The sequence below is a fragment of the Poecile atricapillus genome, chromosome 1 (genome assembly GCF_030490865.1).
Source record: "Poecile atricapillus isolate bPoeAtr1 chromosome 1, bPoeAtr1.hap1, whole genome shotgun sequence".
Taxonomy (NCBI): Eukaryota; Metazoa; Chordata; class Aves; order Passeriformes; family Paridae; genus Poecile; species Poecile atricapillus.
This window is the reverse complement of record NC_081249.1, coordinates 38,322,863-38,341,695: the sequence shown is the minus strand read 5'-3', so window position 1 is coordinate 38,341,695 and position 18,833 is coordinate 38,322,863. Positions and strand designations below refer to the sequence as shown.

At 37.1% G+C, this 18,833-nt stretch overlaps 1 protein-coding gene across 1 annotated transcript in view; it reads left to right on the top strand.

Moving 5' to 3' along the window:
* Window positions 1–18,833, top strand: part of ITGBL1 (integrin subunit beta like 1) — a 127,001-nt gene extending 108,168 nt beyond the window's left edge. The window contains exons 8-11 of the mRNA XM_058850228.1: window positions 3,616–3,732; window positions 11,375–11,521; window positions 16,331–16,444; window positions 17,959–18,833. Coding sequence (XP_058706211.1) covers window positions 3,616–3,732; window positions 11,375–11,521; window positions 16,331–16,444; window positions 17,959–18,050 — 470 coding nt within the window. The 3' untranslated portion in view covers window positions 18,051–18,833. The remainder of the gene's footprint in view (window positions 1–3,615; window positions 3,733–11,374; window positions 11,522–16,330; window positions 16,445–17,958) is intronic.

Below are 18,833 nucleotides of genomic sequence, written 5' to 3'. Positions count from 1 at the left end.
GATAAATGGGGAATAAAATCAAAAGCTGAAAGCTTATGGCATTTTTTATAGAATTGTAGAGTCAATTATCTAATGAACTTGTGTTTTGATGAGATGTGGCACTTTAATTCCCTTTGAAAACAGAAAACCCAACCTAAGCTGATCTTTTGTCACTCTTCAAGTACTAACAATTATTAGAGATAAGTTAATACTTCTATTGACATCAATGGGAGGAAGAAGTGTGAGGAGATATTAAGACTGTAGGCAAATAAATGTCTTGTATAATTATTCTATTCTTAGCATCTTGCATTGCAATAAGTAGCTTAAGCTTTTCAATGCTAATAGCTCATACAGCTTCCATCATAAAGCTTCCTTCATCTGAAGCCATCAGATTATGGCACTTACTCCCCCTGTTTAGTGAGGAAGAGTGGAAGCCACTTGCTGTAAAATGTCTGAGGTCAACTGGTTCCTTTTTACTCGTAAAGTGTAGCTCTTGCACAGATGGTTGAGAAAGTGCAGAATATTATAGTCATCCCATCTTTAACTGTTTCTGTATGCCTTGGAATTTAAAGAGAATTTAGGATGTATGGCAGTAGCTTTCCCTGTATAATCAGGTTGCTATGGTAAACCTATTATTCTATACAAAGAAAGAGTGTGTTTAGTAAAATGCTGATCCCTTTTCAGTATAATGTGAGCTTCAAATTACTTCCGAATGATTGAATTTGTTTGGTAAGTATTTTATCAAAGTAGCTAAGAGAAGAAGATTACAGAATAAGGTGTGGCTTCTGATATTTCGGCAGCAGATACATACTGTATAGGTAGCTGTTCGGAAGAAATAGGACTTTAATTGTTTGTTAAATTATCTCATTAGAGTGAGCCCACTTTACATAATCTAACCAAATCTCAATACTTTTGGAAGCAGAATGTTTTTATTGCCAGTTGGATTTAGTTTGTGAGACTGTTTAGTTAATTTCTCATGCTCATCTTGTAACATTTGTAAAAGTAAAGGAACTAAGAATTTGAGTATCAATTTCAGCAGCAGTGGAATAAGCTCCTATAATTGTACTTTTGAATATCTAAAAATAAAAAAATAGCTCAAAGAAATCCTTTTCCAGAACACTTGCTGACTGAGTTTTCTGTCTATTTTCAAGACACTTTCTATTTTGCTGAGGTCTGCAATCAGATGATCTAAACCATACCCTGAACTTAGGTGTGAGCCAGGCAAAAAAAGAGAAAAAAAGAGGCACAGACTGAGAAAGTAGGGCCCAAATTCCCTTTGATCTTGTATCTCTTACATGACAAAAATTTGCCCCATCTGCCTAGAGATGGGCTTCCCTCCATTTTTCTGCTGTCGAAACTGTTGCACATTAACTACAATGAATAAATATTACTTGCAGCAGGGATTGAGAAGAACCCTGTTCCCATTGGATCACAAGGCACCAGCCACTGGACTCTGACTTACTAAATTAAGCTTTACAGAGATAACGCTTAGTTACAGAACATGAAGGATCCTCATTATAGGACCTTCCTTTGCTCATTCCTCTGGAGGATTTTCCATCTCTAAAGACTCCTCTAGTCAAAGCAGCTTGCTTAAAATGATTTTAGCATCTTTAGGCATCCTTATTATAGCAATGGCTGGCCAGAAGATCAGTGCTGAAGGTTCTTCTTTTGTTTTTGTTACGGTCTCTACAACAAATGGGTCCTGTTCATCAGGTGCCTCTCAGCCTACAGGTTGTTCCTTGGGGCAGGGTGATGCAGCACTTTTGTAAAAGTGATCAGGTTGCCTAAGGTGAATGCATAAAAAGAGACAAATTAGACTCAATAAAATTCTCTGTATATTTAAGCACTAAGGATTTTTTTTTTTCCATCTTCTAATGTGGCTGCCATTGACAAATAATTATAGCTTAGAGAATGCAGGGAAATAGCATCATTTCTTCTGTAGACAATCGTATCTTAAATTTTGACATGATTACTAAGCACAGCCCTATTTCATGGTGTGGTAGATGCACTTCCTATAAAAAGTTTCTTTCTGAAACAAATATCCTCATATAGTATGCTGCAACATAGTTTTTAAACCATGCATATAATAAAGGTATTAAGAAATATTTACTCTAATTCTCTCTATCAGTAAGTATATCTTCTCTAAAATTCTTGCACTTTGTGTTCTTCTAGATTGAATCCTGGTGCGTTAAATGTCAGCTCAGAAGTGCAATATACATTGAGGCTTAGGAAGATGAAAAGTATAGAAGTTATAAAATGAGCTTAGAAATTTTTTTCCCATGAGTAGAAAGATCTCTCCCTAATCCAACTTAATTAAACTGTTTTCTTTAAAAAAAAAAAAAACAAAACCAAAAAACAAACCCCAAAAACCCCATAAACAAATATAACAAATTAAGGTTAGAAGTTGGGAAAAGAAGAATATTGATAATTCTCTTTTAGTACCTTACCCTAAAAAATTTTATTGTCATGACATCTACAGTTAGAAAACTTTCATTGAGGTTTTCATTAACAGTCCTTTCTGTTCACTAAAATATTTGAGCAAATGCTGGAAAAAATTGGTGCAGTGTGTTGTGAACTGTTTGATTGCATAATGAAAGGCTGCACTTGGAGGATATTTTTCACTTTCCAGAACTACTATTAATTTGGGGGTTGCAGTCAGTAGAGCAATGACCAGGCCTGAGTTGAGTTTTACTGATGTTGTGACTAAATTAAATCAATAAAGGCAGGTTTTCTGTGTCCTAGTCCAGGTCTCTGGTGACCATCTTTTACACACAATATCCTTTCCCAAGTCCATCAAGTGTATGAGTTTGGTCAATGGTTTCTGCCATATTTAGAACGTTCTTTCACCAGCATTGCATAAAATAATTTAAAAACAGACAGAGGCAAGCTCTTGGAAGTTAGGATCCATTACCTGAACTGAGTTTGTCTCAGGTATATACAATGTAAGACTGTCCTGGATATTAATTTTTTCCACATCTGGTCATTTAGTACTCAATGCTTTTGGTTTTGAAGTGAAGATCTGTGGGAGCTTGGATAAATCTGTTGTCCCTTGAAGCTCTGGGGAGCTCTCCTGTATACAGATTGATGGAAGGGGAGACTGTAACAGAGGTTGTGCTTATTTCCTCAGATCTAGACAAGAAAAATTACAGGGATTTTGCTTTCAAAAAGCTTGACAGAGTATTTGAGGAATTATTTTTCTACAGGAATATAGTATCTTAGCTCTGTGCATAGACTATTTAATTCTGGTCACATTTGTCTTGTTGTTTCTGTGTTATGTGCTAAATATTTTAGATCAATTATAGAGGTTAATTATGCAGATAAGCATGGGCCAGCTCAGTTATGGGGTAAATTCAGATATGAAAAACATGCAGTGCCAGTGATTGCTTATTGTTGCCATTTCCAGAAAGATTATAACAGTGATACACTTTCCATCTGGTTGCCATGGAGGAGGAATCATTTTGTTTTGCTGTTTTTGTTTGTTTGGTTGATTTTAATTGTGTTTATGTGCTATACTTTAATTAATAGAGTGTGATTTGTAGTTTGTATTTGGGATTAGGATGTAGCATAAATTTGGGGTTTATTCTAATTATTTTACTTTACTGAAAACATGACTCTGACAATTATTTATTCTTACAGGGAGATGTGAATGTGGCCAATGCACTTGTTTCCCTCCAGGAGACAACAGAGTTCATGGCAAAAACTGTGAATGTGATGATCGACAGTGTGAAAATGCAGATGGCAATGTCTGTGGGGGTATGTGTTCACTGAATATCACATAACATAGCATAATTTAACAACATTACAGAACTAAATCTTGACAGTAATGCTTTCTGTTCCCTTTGATTTTATAGTATAATGTCAGTATAGACTATTTACATCGTTGATTGATAATAAGATGTCAGATTTTTGTAAGAAACAAGCACTAGAAGTATTGAACATGTTAGCGAATATTTATTTTAAGACTTCAGGGATGCTAACACATAAATGGAGGTGCTCTAGTATATCCTAAGTTCTGTCAGTATTCATTAAAGAATACAGATGCTTAAACAAAAACCTAAAACATTAGGTAACCTTACATTGTGTTTAGTACAACTGATGCTTTATTGAGGGTGTTGTAATAAACCTAAAGGTACTAATGACCAGCAAAACTTTTAAATATTTTGTATTCACCAACAGTGATATGGCTGTTTTCTAAAAAAGTAGCAAAAATATGTTATGAAAGAATGTAAAATGCTTGAGAGACAGTGTCATAATAATTGGAGATGCAGGTGGTTTATTTTAGTGTTGACAGTGAAAACTTTACGTTGTGATATTTCAGTAAAGTGTGTTGGTGTTTAGCAGTATTTTGAGGTAGATTTGGATATGTAGGTGCATGCATACCACATGGCATTTTATAAGCAGGTGAATAATATTTATCTTTAATGCTATCTTTCCAGATTTTATGTGCTTCATTTTTAAAATTATTCTTTGATTCTAAATATTAAGAAAGTTTTTGGAATGAACAATGGTCCATTGTATTGTATTCCTTATTTCTATGTAGGAAAAAGAATGTATTGCTTCATGATCCTCATGTGCATAAAAAATTCTGACTACAGGGAATATTTCTTCAAGGTGTCTGCCATGCAGGATACAGAAAATTTGAATGTCTAACCATAAAAATAGTTTACAGCATTCAGAGTAACTCAATAATATAAGTGTACAGAAACAAAAAATTGAAATTTAATTTTGCATAAAGGTCATAAAAGCACTGAAAATCTGTTTCATATTTGTTAGAAATTAAATAGTTGGGAAATAAAATTCATCATCGTCCATGCTGAAAATATCTCTTCTCTTTATATCACTCATATTTTACATTATTACATCTCCCTCTTTCTTTTGGGTTTGTCTGTGCTTCCATCTCAGCCTGAACTTCCTGAAATGTCTTGCTGAACTGCTTATTCTTTCCTCATTCCTTGTCTTCTTTTCAGTGCTATTTTTCTACCACTGTTGCTGCCTAGGCAATGACAGTAAGGACATAAGCCCTTGCTAGTAAATCTGTCTTCAGAGCATTATAAGATGGACCATGTGGGGTCTGACTGAGAGCACTGAGTGCCTGTAAGCACAAAAAAGGAAGACCAGTGTTTTTAGATTAAATGCATGCTGAAATGCGAGATGTTAATGACAACCTAAATTATTTGAATAAGAATTGTTACTGGCCTTCTTCAACCAGCAGAGACTGATTAATAGCTCACTTTCCAGACCAGCTGTCCATGCAATGATAGAAAGACATGAAGCAAAAGCTATGATAAATTAGGGTACAACTGAATGAGACCCCATGGCCATGTTTCTTCATGATTGTAGTGAGTCATTCGCTTAAAAATTCAGCTGTCCATCAATGCAGTACCAAGAATAGAGACTTAATGTCTCCACAAAGACAGAGGTTGCAGGAAGACTTGGCGTAGATTTCACAGTGCTTCGCTGTTAGAAATTGATTCATATAATTATGGAATCACAGAGCAGTTTGGGTTGAAGGGGACTTTTAAAGATCATCTAGTCCAACCACCCCTGACATGGGCAGGGAGCCTTTCACTAAGACCAGGCTGGTCAGAGCCCCATCCAACCTGGCCTTGAACATTTCAGGCATGGGGAATCCACAGCTATTGGCAACCTGTTGCAAGTCTCAACACTCTAATCATAAAAAAAAATCTCTTCCTTATGTCCCAACTAAACCCATTATCTTTCAGTTGAAAACCATTATCCCTTGTTCTGTCACTACAGACTTTGGTAAAATAAATATCTCTCTGTCTTTCTTATACTCCCCCTTTATGACATTGAAAGGTCACAGTAAGGTCTCCCCTGAGCCTTCACTTCTCCTGGTTAAACAATCTCAATGCTCTCAGCCATTCCTCATAAGAGGGGTGCTCCATCCCTATGACCATTTTTTGGGATATTCTCTGGACCTGTCCCAATAGATTAATGTCTTTCTTGTACTAGGGACCACATAGCTGAACACAGTACTCCAGGTGGAGTCTCACCAGAGTGGAGTGGATGAGGAGACTCATCTTCCTTGACCTGTTTTCCAGGTCTTTCCTTCATGTTCCTCTTCCTTTGTCTGTGCCTCTGTACATAGACTTAATATGCTAAGACTGGAGAAAATGTCTCATGCAGCCTTTTTGGGATAGAGATGCTCTACCTAGTGGCCCTTCCCATACTGTTCAGGTTTTTTTGATTATGTAAGATTTTCCCAGGTGTACTTTGGTGTTGATCCACCGAAGTATTTCACATCACATTTTATTTTGCTTCACTCGGTTCTTTGAATCTTTCATGTGCAAGTGAAGTGGTTTTGGTGCACACACATGACCAGAGAATCACAAGTCCTTGGCAACGCTGTGTCGCTTTTTTACATGAGGCTTGATATTTACTCATCCTGTATCCTGGTGAGACATACTTCTTTCTGCCCTCTGAGGTTCTGGCTGTGCTGCTTGCTGCAGATGCATCCTAAGCTTTCAAGTGGAATTTGTTTCCTTTCTGTGTCCAGTCATGTTTTCCAGTGATTTCATCATTGGCTGCTCCACCTCACTGGGCCAACTGTTGTTCATTACAATTTTTTTTCCTTTTTAGGATTGAGGGCAGGCAGACAACAAGAACTCAGAACAACAGTAAAGATCAATTTGAAATGGATTTTATAATGCTCTTAACTCCATTCACTCAAATTTGTTCTCTGGACGATTATTGTCCTAGCTATGAGTTCTTGTCATAGCCAAGTAGCAGCCATTGAAGGAATGAAACAAAACCCTTGGGGTCCTCTGCATACCAAAAATTCCTGTATAATTATGCTGATTAAAAACTCTGTAATAAAACTAAATCCAACAAAAATAGTAAAATGTTGGTTGAAACTAATATCACTAGCAAAGGCTTAAACTTGTAATAGGTAACTCATAACAAGACTCTTAAATATTTCTGTGGATGCACCCATTTTGTACTACATCAATATATCATTCTGTACTTCAAATAGTGGGCCATCAATAAGAACATTAGCTTTGATAAGACCTTTTAATGTTTCATAAATGTTTGCACTGTCTTTAACACTAAGAAACAATTAAGACTGATCATTCCAGTAAACCAGTTCTTTGACTGGTGACAGTGGAACACTTTATGTCTGATTTCTTTATTTTCAAGTGAGCAATTCCACTTTGAGGGATTCTAAAGTAATTGTTTTGTCCAGAGCACATCAAAATACAGTCCTCATCAAAATACAATCCTAACATGGCAGGGAATCCAGTTGTGTCACATCAAAGAGTGCTTTTTGGTAAAAGGCATTAGTTATCATTTATTTGACACTCTGGTTATACCATAATGGCTTCCAGAAGCTGGAGGAGAAGACTTATTCTTGGAGCAAATGCTGGGGTAATTAATATTTCCCTCCTTACTCAGATTTGCCTTCACACCTCTCTCTTCTCTAAGTATAAGAAAACAGTGCAGCAAAAACTCTGCTTGAGACTTTATGGGAGAGGAAATTAGTATTTTTTTAGGAAATCCACAAGTAAATTAATTTTCACCACTCAGGCAATTTTTTTTTTGTTTCATCCTCTTGCATTTTCACACCCAAATACAAGCGTCAAAGTGTCTGCATTTAATGGTTTGGTCAGGATTCCTTATGTGTGACACAGAACGTGGACAAGGGATGCCACCCATCAAGTTTTTGTTAGGTCTTTTTATTTCTTCTTGACTAACAATAACAAACTGGTCTTTAAATAGATCTTATATATTTAGGACCCAAAAGTTAGAGTGAGCCTTTTGACTCACTCAGTTTTGCCTACTTTTTTCTCTGCAAACTTCAGGTAAGTCTGGTGCCTGTTGTTGATGCTTCCTGATTTTTGACATTCTTGGGACAATGCTGTTCTTGTCAGGGTTTTGAGGAAAAGAATGACACAAGTTATGTGCTGTGTCTTCATTGACATCTTTTATTGTTGAGCACACATTCTTCTGCCAACAAGTCACCATGACATTCATCATATTGTTGTTTTTGACATTCATCATATTGTTGTTTTATGAGAGTGCAGACTTTCTGATTTTGACGAAGTAACATATTCTTTAGTTTACTTCTGTGAATGTGTTGTTGGTTATCAGTGCAGGTCATGCATTTGACCTCATTCTGCTGTTTCTTCTGGTGCTTATTTACACATTTTCATCCATAAATCATTGGCACCAGTATTAAGATTTCAATGTTATTCTCTATGAATCGCCAGAGAACAAGGGAAAATTTGGAGTTTATAAGGCATACATACACCTTAAGCCACAATTCCCAGCTTTCCAATGATTTAAACTTTTAAAACTGAGACAGAAACTTCTATATCACATTCTTATGGTGATGGATTCTAGGATTGCACAGTCATCACCAGGATATACGATGGTAAAGTTCCGTCTCAAAAGTCTGGTATAAGTTGCCCCTAATGCCATGTTTCTTTGTATATAAAATTTTAATTACTCTCCAGCCAGGCTAAATAATTGGATTCAGAGGGAATACTGGTTTTTTTTTTCTTTTTTAATATAATATATACAACAGGAAATGTAAAATCTTTTATTTTTATGAAAGTTCTAAGTCCATACTGCAGAAATCATGAATGCCATTTATTTTTGTCATCTGTTCAGTGAAGCAGAAGCATGATATTTTAAGATAACATGTTCTTATGAGGACCAATAAGACCATAACCATAGAAATGAGAGAGCTATGATTAATTATATGCTTCATTAAGCAAAGCTAAGTATGGTACAGTTGCGGTCAGACAGTTTCCTCATTTCTTGCACTAATGTTGATCCACGGAAACAGTATGTACGACATTTGTGAAATTCTCTGATATATGTAAAACACAAATTAGGAAAGAAAAATAATGCCTGTCAATCTCCCAAAGAAAGACAGGTTTTGGCACTGAACATACTAGTGAATATACTAGATAGAAACATTCTCCCTATATACATTACTTAATAGATAATTTTTATAATGGTATTTGTTATTGAAAAATGAAATTTATTCGGGGGGGGGTGGGGGGGTGGGGGGTGGGAACCAAAAAAACCCTGAAAACCAAACCAGCATTTCGTACACATTTACTGAGTGAAACTGGCACTAACAAAGTTGAAAATGATGGTATTAAATAGTGAAGAATTCATAGTCTAACTGGAATAAAACTAATGTGAATTAGGGTTTTATTTTGGCAATACTAAGAGGAGAATTAATGATTCAGCGCCTGTGTCCTTGTATTTAACTGCTTCATCCTAGCTCTGAGGCACATACAAGGGCAGCAATAGATAAATTTGAAAGGATCAGTAGGTATTAGATACAAGAGTGACTACTGTAGCTAGTACAGGCACTAATGGCATTGCATAGTCTGTATTAAATTAATTTAATTTTAATTTTTCTAATTTTTCTTTTAAATTCACTACAGGTTTCTGTCCTGGTCACAGAGACATTTGTGTAGGTGTATGAAAAGTCAACACTTTACATAGATGTTTAGAGAACTTAGTTTGTTTATCTTTTCAAATAGCATAAAATGTAATTCAGGTTTGCAAAAAGCACTTTAATTTAATCTTCCTATTAAAAGGAGCAGTAGAGGAATTGCTAGTATATTGAGATTTAAGTTGATTAACAGATATTAATTTTGTGAATCCAAAAGGGGCTTTTCTGCTGAACCTCTTCCATTAGGCTATAAATGGCCATTACACCGTTGTCATGTGTGCCCTGCAGAGAAGTCTGTGCACTGTGTGCAGCAGAAGCTTGTCTCTGAGCAGGCCATGCTCTCAGAGCTCCTAGGACATGTCTAGCCCATGCCAGCATCACTTGAAAGTTTGTTCCAATAGTCATCACCCATGTTTGAAAAGCTGGTTCATTTCTTAAATGATTTTGTCTGCATCAGATTTTCTCTCTTGCTTTGTTTTTGGTAGTTTGAGAATACCCTCTGAATTCCTCAGAAATTTTTAGTACCCTTCCAAATTTTGCAAAAATCTCTGCAAACGTGGCTATCACAGAATTGCAGGACTTAAACCCCATCTCATCAATTCTGTAATTTTGTAATGTAAATGACATTAGCCTTTTCTGCTGCAGTGTTTCACTTGAGGGTGTTACTGAACTGCCTGACTGTTGTGTTACTCCAACTGGAGCACAGTCCACCTTCATTAGACTTAGACAAGACTAAGTGACCTACTTTGAAAATATAATAGTCAGTATTTCACTTCACATTTATATTAGGTTTCTCTAACTGCAGTTGTCGCAACTGTTCTGGTCTAAAAAAAATAAAAATCAGTGTTCCAATAATGTTTTTAGCAGCTCATTTAGCATATTTGTGCATGGTAATGAAGCCTGCTCACCTAGAAGTATTTCTTGTAGTTATATGTGGTTTAATATTCTTTTCTGTTAATAATATAATGGAAAGTACTGTGATTTAAAAGAAAAAATAAAAATTGAAATCCTGTTTCTATTTAAATACAGAGAAAAATATTTGTTTCATTTTCTGTGATGTTCTGTATCAGCGATCCTGTGTTATGCTGCAATTTTTCATAATTATATTACACTTTTAAAACTTTTTATTTTTCATCCATTTAAAATACATGATATCGTATTAGTTTGAGAAACTTCTGTTCCTGAGGTGCCAAATTTTGCTTGGGTCTGGCCTCAGTTTGCCCTTCAGGAACATCATCTATTTGTAATAGTCTGTTAATAAGAACCAGCTCCCTTTGTAATGATTACTTCACCATTTTCATTGTGCTGGTGCTCCTCTGTAGTGGTGCCTTTTGTATTACAAAATGGTCATGCACATTTTTGGGGAACACTGACAACAGCTGCATGAGTAGTCATAAACTGGAATTTCCCACAACAACACAATTTCAATTCCAGGCATGGCAAGAAAAAATTCATCCTGGTGTCTAGTTTGGTTCAGGTTGATTTGGGTTATAATGGGCCCCTGCTAGTAATCTGTCACAGCTTGCTTTTTTGCTGAATTCATATTTCACATTTAAATCTTGTGGTTATTTGCGTTATAGTTCTAAACAAAATGACAGAGTATTTGACACCATCTTTTTGTCTTCTTTTCCTCTCCCTCATCAAAGTCTTTTAAAAAATTTCTATTTTATCTTTCCCCTCCCCTTCTTTAAAGTGTGAATTATGGCTTCTAGTGTCTATTTCTCACCAATGCTCTAGGGTTCCTTTGACCTATCTCTCACTTGTTTTCTGCACATCATTGGGGCACCCTGTTTAACACAAGGAGGGAAGTGGAGAAGGCCATCCTGTTGGGAAGCTGATGTTGTCCACCCATCAGCCTTGCTATCCCATAGCACACACTTCACACTGAAGTGGTCTGAGGCTGTGACCACAGTCACAGGTTTCTGCTTGTCTTGCTCATAACCAACCTTGCTGTCATTACAGGCCATGGTATCTGCTCATGTGGCCGATGCATTTGCCAGGATGGGTGGTTTGGAAAGTGGTGCCAGCACTCAAGGAAGTGCAACATGACGGAGGAGGAGAGCAGAAGTCTCTGCGAGTCAGCGGATGGCATATTATGCTCCGGGAAGGGTAAGATCTGGCAGCTGAGCTACCCTGTGTCAGTGCCTGACAGAGGAAAATAATCACATTCTGGAAGACTAATGTGCATGGCAGGGGATTGTTGTTTAGTAACCCTGTCTTTCAAAGGCACTCATTATTAAAAGGATGTTAAGGGATGCTCTGTAATGCACCTCCATTTTGTCAGACACCCACCCCAGCTGTAAACGTTCAGCAGTGTTGCTCTCCTATGCAATTTAGGTTAGTAGCATATAATTTCCTGTGTGTGTTTAGCTGATGGTCTGTGTGGAACAGCTGTACATTGTAAACTGTTGGTGCTTCCACTATGGGGGAAAAGGGCACTACCCATAGTAACACTCCAGTGGGGAAGATGGCAAATGTAATATGTTGAACAGTAAGTGGAGGAAGGTGTTTAAAAGCAATTTGGTGTCCTTAATCACCCTGCTTCCCAAAACAGCTGCAGAGAAAAAGTAGATATCTGCAACCCCCACAAATGAATCCTACAAACTTTCTCATTTACTAATTTTCATTCAGGTGGTTGCATCAGGTTCAGCTCAAAAAAATTGCCATAGGGAAGAATAAAAGTTAGAAAATCTTGATAATTATCTGAAATTATTCTCTGAGGTTCTTACCTTGCAGTCTTTCAGGCTAGGAAATTGCATTAATGGAAAGAGGGAGCTTTTTAGCTCCCCCGTAGTGCAAATTGACTATTTTTGTATATAATATGTCTGAAAGAGAATAGACAAAAAAGAGACTGGTTGGAGGCGAGAATGCACTCAATCCAGACTCTGGGTACCATTTCCTGTATTTGTATGTCCCTTGCATACAGGAAAGAAATCTGCCAGCTAGAAAAAACAGTTAGGAACCTTCTACATGAGGCAGATTTCCAATTTTCCCTTTGGTAAATTTTATTTCAGTGAAAAAGAAATTTAAATGGGGTTTCCCAGCCCAGCCTTCCTCCATCTGTATTATCACTTATCAGAATTCTCCCTATTGCACCATTTAATTATGTTTTGGGGTTTTTTTCTCCCTCAGTTGATGCAGTGTCATAAAAAAATAGAAAGTTGCATAGTTTCTCTATTGTTCTCCAAATGGGACTATCTTTAAATTAGTATATGTGTAAGAGGATGGTGGGATACTGGAGAAATGGAAATTACTCTGTTTTACTGCAGAAGCTAACTTTTTTTTCTCTTAATGTGTGCCTCATTGATATTTTTTATATAAACCATGAAGGTGAGGGAATATGCTTGGTATCAATAAAATGCATATAAAATATGTAAGATTCTGTATAAATATAAAAATGAAAAATGATGGTGATTTTTAAAATGTTTGTATTATATGCTATCTTTTTCTATGAATGGCAGAATTTCTACTTCTTCCAGCCTGTGGGTCTTACTGTGAGAACAATTAGCTTTGAACATGCGTTTCAAGGGTACAATTTACTTTGAGGCTTTGGGAGTAGACAATCCATCAGGAATTTGCAGAGATATCAGGGATTTTTTACCTCTGTTGGCTATGCTGCTGGGGCATGGTTTGGGATCGGTCACTTATATAATCTTTAGCAGCCTGAAAGGTGCTGTAGAGTTGTCCTTTCCCACCTGACCCATTTTGTGATTCTGTGGCTGTAAATCCATACGCAGCAAGAGTGCTGGGATATATTTTTTTTAATTTTTTGTTTGTTTGTTTGTTTTTTGTTAAGTTTCTTTGGCCCCTGAGCACATACTAGCTTCCAACATCATGAAAGGTTGCCCTGAGGACAATCAATATAAAAAAGCTGTGTCAAATTAGATGCAATTGCAGCTGTATTGTAGGAACAGCAATTCGCATGTAAGTGCTTGTCCCACCAGAGAAATCACCTCCATAAGACATATTCAGTAGTGTGTGGCCTGCCTCTTCTCTGAGCAGGATGGGGATCACAGGAAAAGACAGACTAATTGCTTATAACTTCTGTTGCTAAGCTCTTTTTCTCCTTTAATTTTTTTTTTTTTTTTTTCAAATCTATTCTTGATGCTAAGATATGTATCTGGAAATCATGTCCTACTAGATATTCATAGTTTAAAACACTGTTCATAGATAGTGAAGCACTGTCTGGGAACCCAAATGGCAAATTTTTCCTTCTGATTCATTACAGTGAGAAAAAAAAAAAATAATGATTACTGCTCAAATAAAAGGGAATTTTGAACCTGTGCAATAATGGTGGTTATTCCATTTTTGTTGGAAATCTAGCCATGATATGCAAGTGCTAAAATGGACTGAGAATGGCTTGAGTTTCTGTATGTAGGTTTAAATGGACTGTGAGGAGTCCTGGTTTTTAGCAGATAACTGCTGAACGCTATCAGAAAATTGCACTTTGTAATATAAGCAAAGGTTGGGCATCCACATTCCTGGGCTGTTTTCAGAATCTTGGCTCAATGACTTGTGCCACCTGTAGCAAAAGCTCTTCCCAAGGAAAACAGCAACACCCACCACGCTGCTGCCTCCCTGGCAGTAAAGATAGGGCTGTACATGGTGACTGTAACGGTGCAGGATGTGGGCAAGGTAATGAGCCAAATCCCGTCCAAGAGGATCTGGCTGGGATCCCAGGAAACACCCTGCAACTCATTAGACTCAGTTAAACTGAGGAGCCTCCCAGAGCAGCATGCCCTGTTCAGAGAGAAGACTTAATACATTTCCCTAACAGATTTTTGCACCAGTTTGGAGATTATCTTCCTTGCTTGACTTGGTGTTAAATTTGCTGTATCTTCTACAAAACAGTTTTAAACATTGTGGGCATCCCTCAGTAGCAGCACCAGTGCTTGCTTATGCAGAATCACTTCAAGATCCTTACAGTCTAATACTCTTAATAACTGCTTTAATTTCACTCAAATACTCATACTAGCCCTCATTATTTTCAGCTGTCAGTACCTTGCTGTTGTATAAGCAGAGGTATTTGGTTTAAATTACCCTCAAGCATACCTTAGTGTACCTCTTATAGAGAAACCTTGTGATATGTGTGCCATCCTCCACTGCCTCCTTGTACAGCAGCATTTTTGATCCTTGTATGGAATGTCAATATTTCCTATGCCAGTGGCCCAGTAAGCAGTATTCAGAACTCACAGAAAAAGTAGATGCTTAATCAAATGCTTCCATCCTCAACTGTTCTAATCACTAGCTCTTCCTGAATATATTTACATGTTCCATATGTTCCAAGTTAAAGCACTTCCCTAAAATCAGAAAATTAGTTAATTTTTGTGAATTTAAACTAAGCATTAAATTACATATTTAATTAAAAATTAGATACTCTGCTGAGGCTGTTCTGAAGTTTTCAAGAATTAAGCTTCAGTACATATAGGAAAGGAAATGGAAAATTGGTTGATATCAACAGATGCAACTTTTTTTCTTTAAGTGTATTAGGATTATTAGTGCGGATTTTATTCAGAAGTCACTGAAAGAACTGGAAAGATGGAAAAGCACGATTTTATAGGCTTTGGCTCAGGCCCTGTTGAGTAACCCAGGCATTCTGTTTAGGTTATATTATGACATAACCAAGCTTACTTCTATATATTTTTTCCTTTAATAATGCATTCAGCACATTGGTGACTTTTTAATAGAATCGTTCTGGAAATTTTGCAGGAGGCTGGGATTTTCAAGTGCATTTAACTAATTTATAAGCATCTTCTGTAAAAGGTCAACAGTTTCTTTGGTGACTTTTTTATAACTCAGCCCCTATTAGTTGAAAATGTTGCATGCTATAGTTTATCTGGGTTTTAATATTTTTTTAAACATTGATTTCTGCTGTTACCTGTGGGCTAGGTCCACAAAAGCATTTTTGCTTAGCAGTTAGTAAGATTGCCCACTTCAGTCTGAAATTTGTATAGGACCAGGCTGCTGAAGATGAGATCTGTAAAAGCCAAGTCTCTTCAGCCAGGTGCTGAAGTCATTCAGGAGGAATTACCATCTCCTTACGGCATTTCTAGTCGCAGCAGAGCCTCTCTCACACACCTCTCAAACTACAGGCTTCCTGACACGATTGTCTGGGGGCACCTGTCACTTTCCAGGATTCAGAGCCATGAACTTTCTCCTGAGGGTAAGGATATCTCAGAGACTTCACTTCAAGGGAGGTTTCTGGTGCTCCATGGGTTATGGCATCACCTGAATTTGACCAGTCCCTGCTTTTCCTGTGAGGGTGTGGCCTGACATCCTTGAGGAGAACAGCTTGTCTCAAAAAGGGCACACTGCACCAACAAGCCAATTGCTGAGCTGCCATTATGTGCAGAAACTCCTTCTGACCTAGAGCAAATGTTCAGTAATTCCATGAGAGGTGGGGAGGCTTCATTCGTGGTGATGAGGATTTTGGGGGTCCATAGATGTTAGTCTTGGGCACTGCTGGTCTTTTGTGAACTCACCTCTATAAGCTCTAAATGAGGAGGATTATTTTCTTCCTGGGTGTGATTTTATTGCCTTCAGTAACAATGGGTCAGGGACAATTTGAGCTTTGCTAGTAGAAAAAAAAAATAAAAAAATAGAAGCTACTGGGGAGAGAAGCCCTGATTGTAGGTCTCTGAAACCAAAAGAAAGCTTCAAAATGTGAGTCCTGATTAATTGAAATAGCAGGATCAAAGCATTAGTACTAACATCCTACCATACTCTAGATCATGCCAAAAGAATCCTTTCATTCAAAAGGCTTTTATCTTGATTATTTTCTTTTATGCAACAGCCTCTTAGGCAGCAATTTTGTGCACATGCATATGTGCGTATGTGTGTATATGTGTGACTTGGGTTGTTATTTTCTAGTCTGAATGTGCCAGTACTCTTTGTGAGTAATAATTTTTGTGATTTCAGGCTCCTGCCACTGTGGAAAGTGCATCTGTTCACCCCAGGAATGGTACATTTCGGGTGATTTCTGTGAATGCGATGACAGAGACTGTGACAAACATGATGGTCTCATTTGCACAGGTGCAGTACAGGCTAACACTTAATTGCTTCAGGAAACAAACTGAGTTGATGGGAATTATGTTAGACAAAGCCCAGCTTCTTCTTTCCCCACTGATGGAGGAAGCGTATTTTCTGGTTATTCAAAACTGCTATAATTGTTTCTTCATGCAATGCAATGATCAAATTAAGGTTTCAAAACAACAGTTAAAAGCTTGAGTATGAATTTAAACAGCTAAGCCAGCTATGGAATCCATCAACAATTCTCTCTGTAATAGACTACAAGTTACTGGGTTTTTGGCAAAGGACACAATGTCAGCATTACAGTCATGAAGATTCCTTAGCCTTTGTTCTTTTACTGGACAATCCATGTGTGTAATGAATTTAAGTCACAGACAAAATTCACTTGTTTGATGATCCCAGGTGGGTTAGGGACATAGCTGCATGGGTTAACAGAGCTTCCTAGCAATCAGACAGTTGTCAGTGGGAGGCTGGAATAGCTGATAGCTTTTCTTATGATGTGGTGGTAAATGATTCAAGCAGCTTCACCTTAACCTTGTCTGAATATGCAGGTGGCAGATGTCGATAGAAATGGGAAGGCTGCCAACAAACCCTCGTGACAAGCATAGTGACAAGAAGCAGCATGGGAATTGCTAAATTAACTCACTGGCTGCTTCCTGTTACAAATCTTAATTTTAGAAAATCTTTGCTGAGCAATTATTAGATGTGGAAGAACTCTGCAAGCCAATTAGAGTGAGAGTGGGAAGGCTGACACTCGTAAATTGTGTGTCTTCCAGCTAGCTCTGTTAGCAAGGGTCATTTTCTGCAGGCAACTAACCAGTATGGCAGGAACAGGAGCCTTATCTGTAGCTCTAATGCCTAATCATGGATCTTCATAAAGTCAGAAGGAAGAGGGGTTTACATAGATACAAAGGCTAAAGAGGTCTCAAACTAAACATCCAAGTGTCATAAAAAATATTTAAATAAAATTAATAGATGGGTCTCAACTGTTTCCCTGCTGCTGGATAGGGCCAGGACATTTTTCACTTAACAGAGAGTTTGAGATAGGATTTATTTGTATGGCACTTCTGAGATTTTAGGTTTAACTTTTTTCATGCTCAAAGTCATGGTTTTATTGCTATTCTGCTGGTAGCTTTTAATGGCTTTTTCTTTATGAATAATAGTTAAAAGTAATCTTGTTTTTCTTCGTACCTGGAGGCACAGTGTGAACACTTAGCCTCACCAGCTGGGTACAAATGCTGGTGTGCACAATCACACTTTACCATACACAATTTCAACATTTGCAATACTGCTGATGGAATTATTGAGAATATGCTATTAATGCCTTGTAAGTATAGGTGTGGGGTGGCTTCTTAATGCAATGGTGCAGTTATTGCTCCCTTCCAAAGGGAAAAGGGGTAGGGGAACAATAAAGGAACAATGCATTTACTTTAGCATAGCTTTTGACTTCCCATAAAACACATTATAATGTAGTACATTTCAATTATGATAATTGCACTTTATTCATTCTATTCTAGGTAATGGTGTTTGTAGCTGTGGAAACTGTGAGTGCTGGGAAGGATGGAATGGAAATGCTTGTGAAATCTGGCTGGGGAGAGAATACCCTTAATGAAGGACGCCAAAGATTGAGGAGAGATTTTTTGTTTGTTTTATTTTAGGCTGCTAGGACATTTAATTTCAGAAGTGTCTGGGTGTGGGTATGCATGAACGCACACATACAGGGTTGTAAATACCTTAAAACGCATTTGAGGATCTGCTCCTTAAAGAAAACTAAACAAGGGAGCAGGACAGCCCGAGCTTTAGACGGTGAAGTCATAAAATACTGGCCTTTGGAACTTCTCCAGAGATTTTTTGTAACTTCAGTCAAACCAATATTTTACCAGTAATGACTATTTCTTTGAGCAACCTGAGGCAAAGGTATTAGAGATCCCTTTTTTTAACATTATTTACTTGGTTGTCGTGTCTTCTTATCATTATGCAACAATACACATGTAGAGGAGTAGCAGTAGTTGAATATTTGTCAAACAATTAGTTCAATCTGTTTTATGGTGTGTGAAAAATACATTATTTGGCCCTTTTTTTTCTTCAACAATTCTGATTATGAACCAACTCATAAATTGAGGGAAACTGTAAAGAAGCCTATAAAAATATTAATGATTTTTTATTTGGTCAAATAATTGACCTGGTTTGATAATTGACTGAGGTCCAGTTATGTTACACTCATAGGCTGAAGACCCAAAATGTTTGAATGGAACCTTTTCCACAAGAGAACTTTTAGTTTCTGTGGTTGATACGTCAGTAAGTTGGTTATCTAATCTACATATTACAGTACTTTCAAATACATAACCTATAGAAACATATGGAATGAAACAAATAAAGATATAAAAGTATG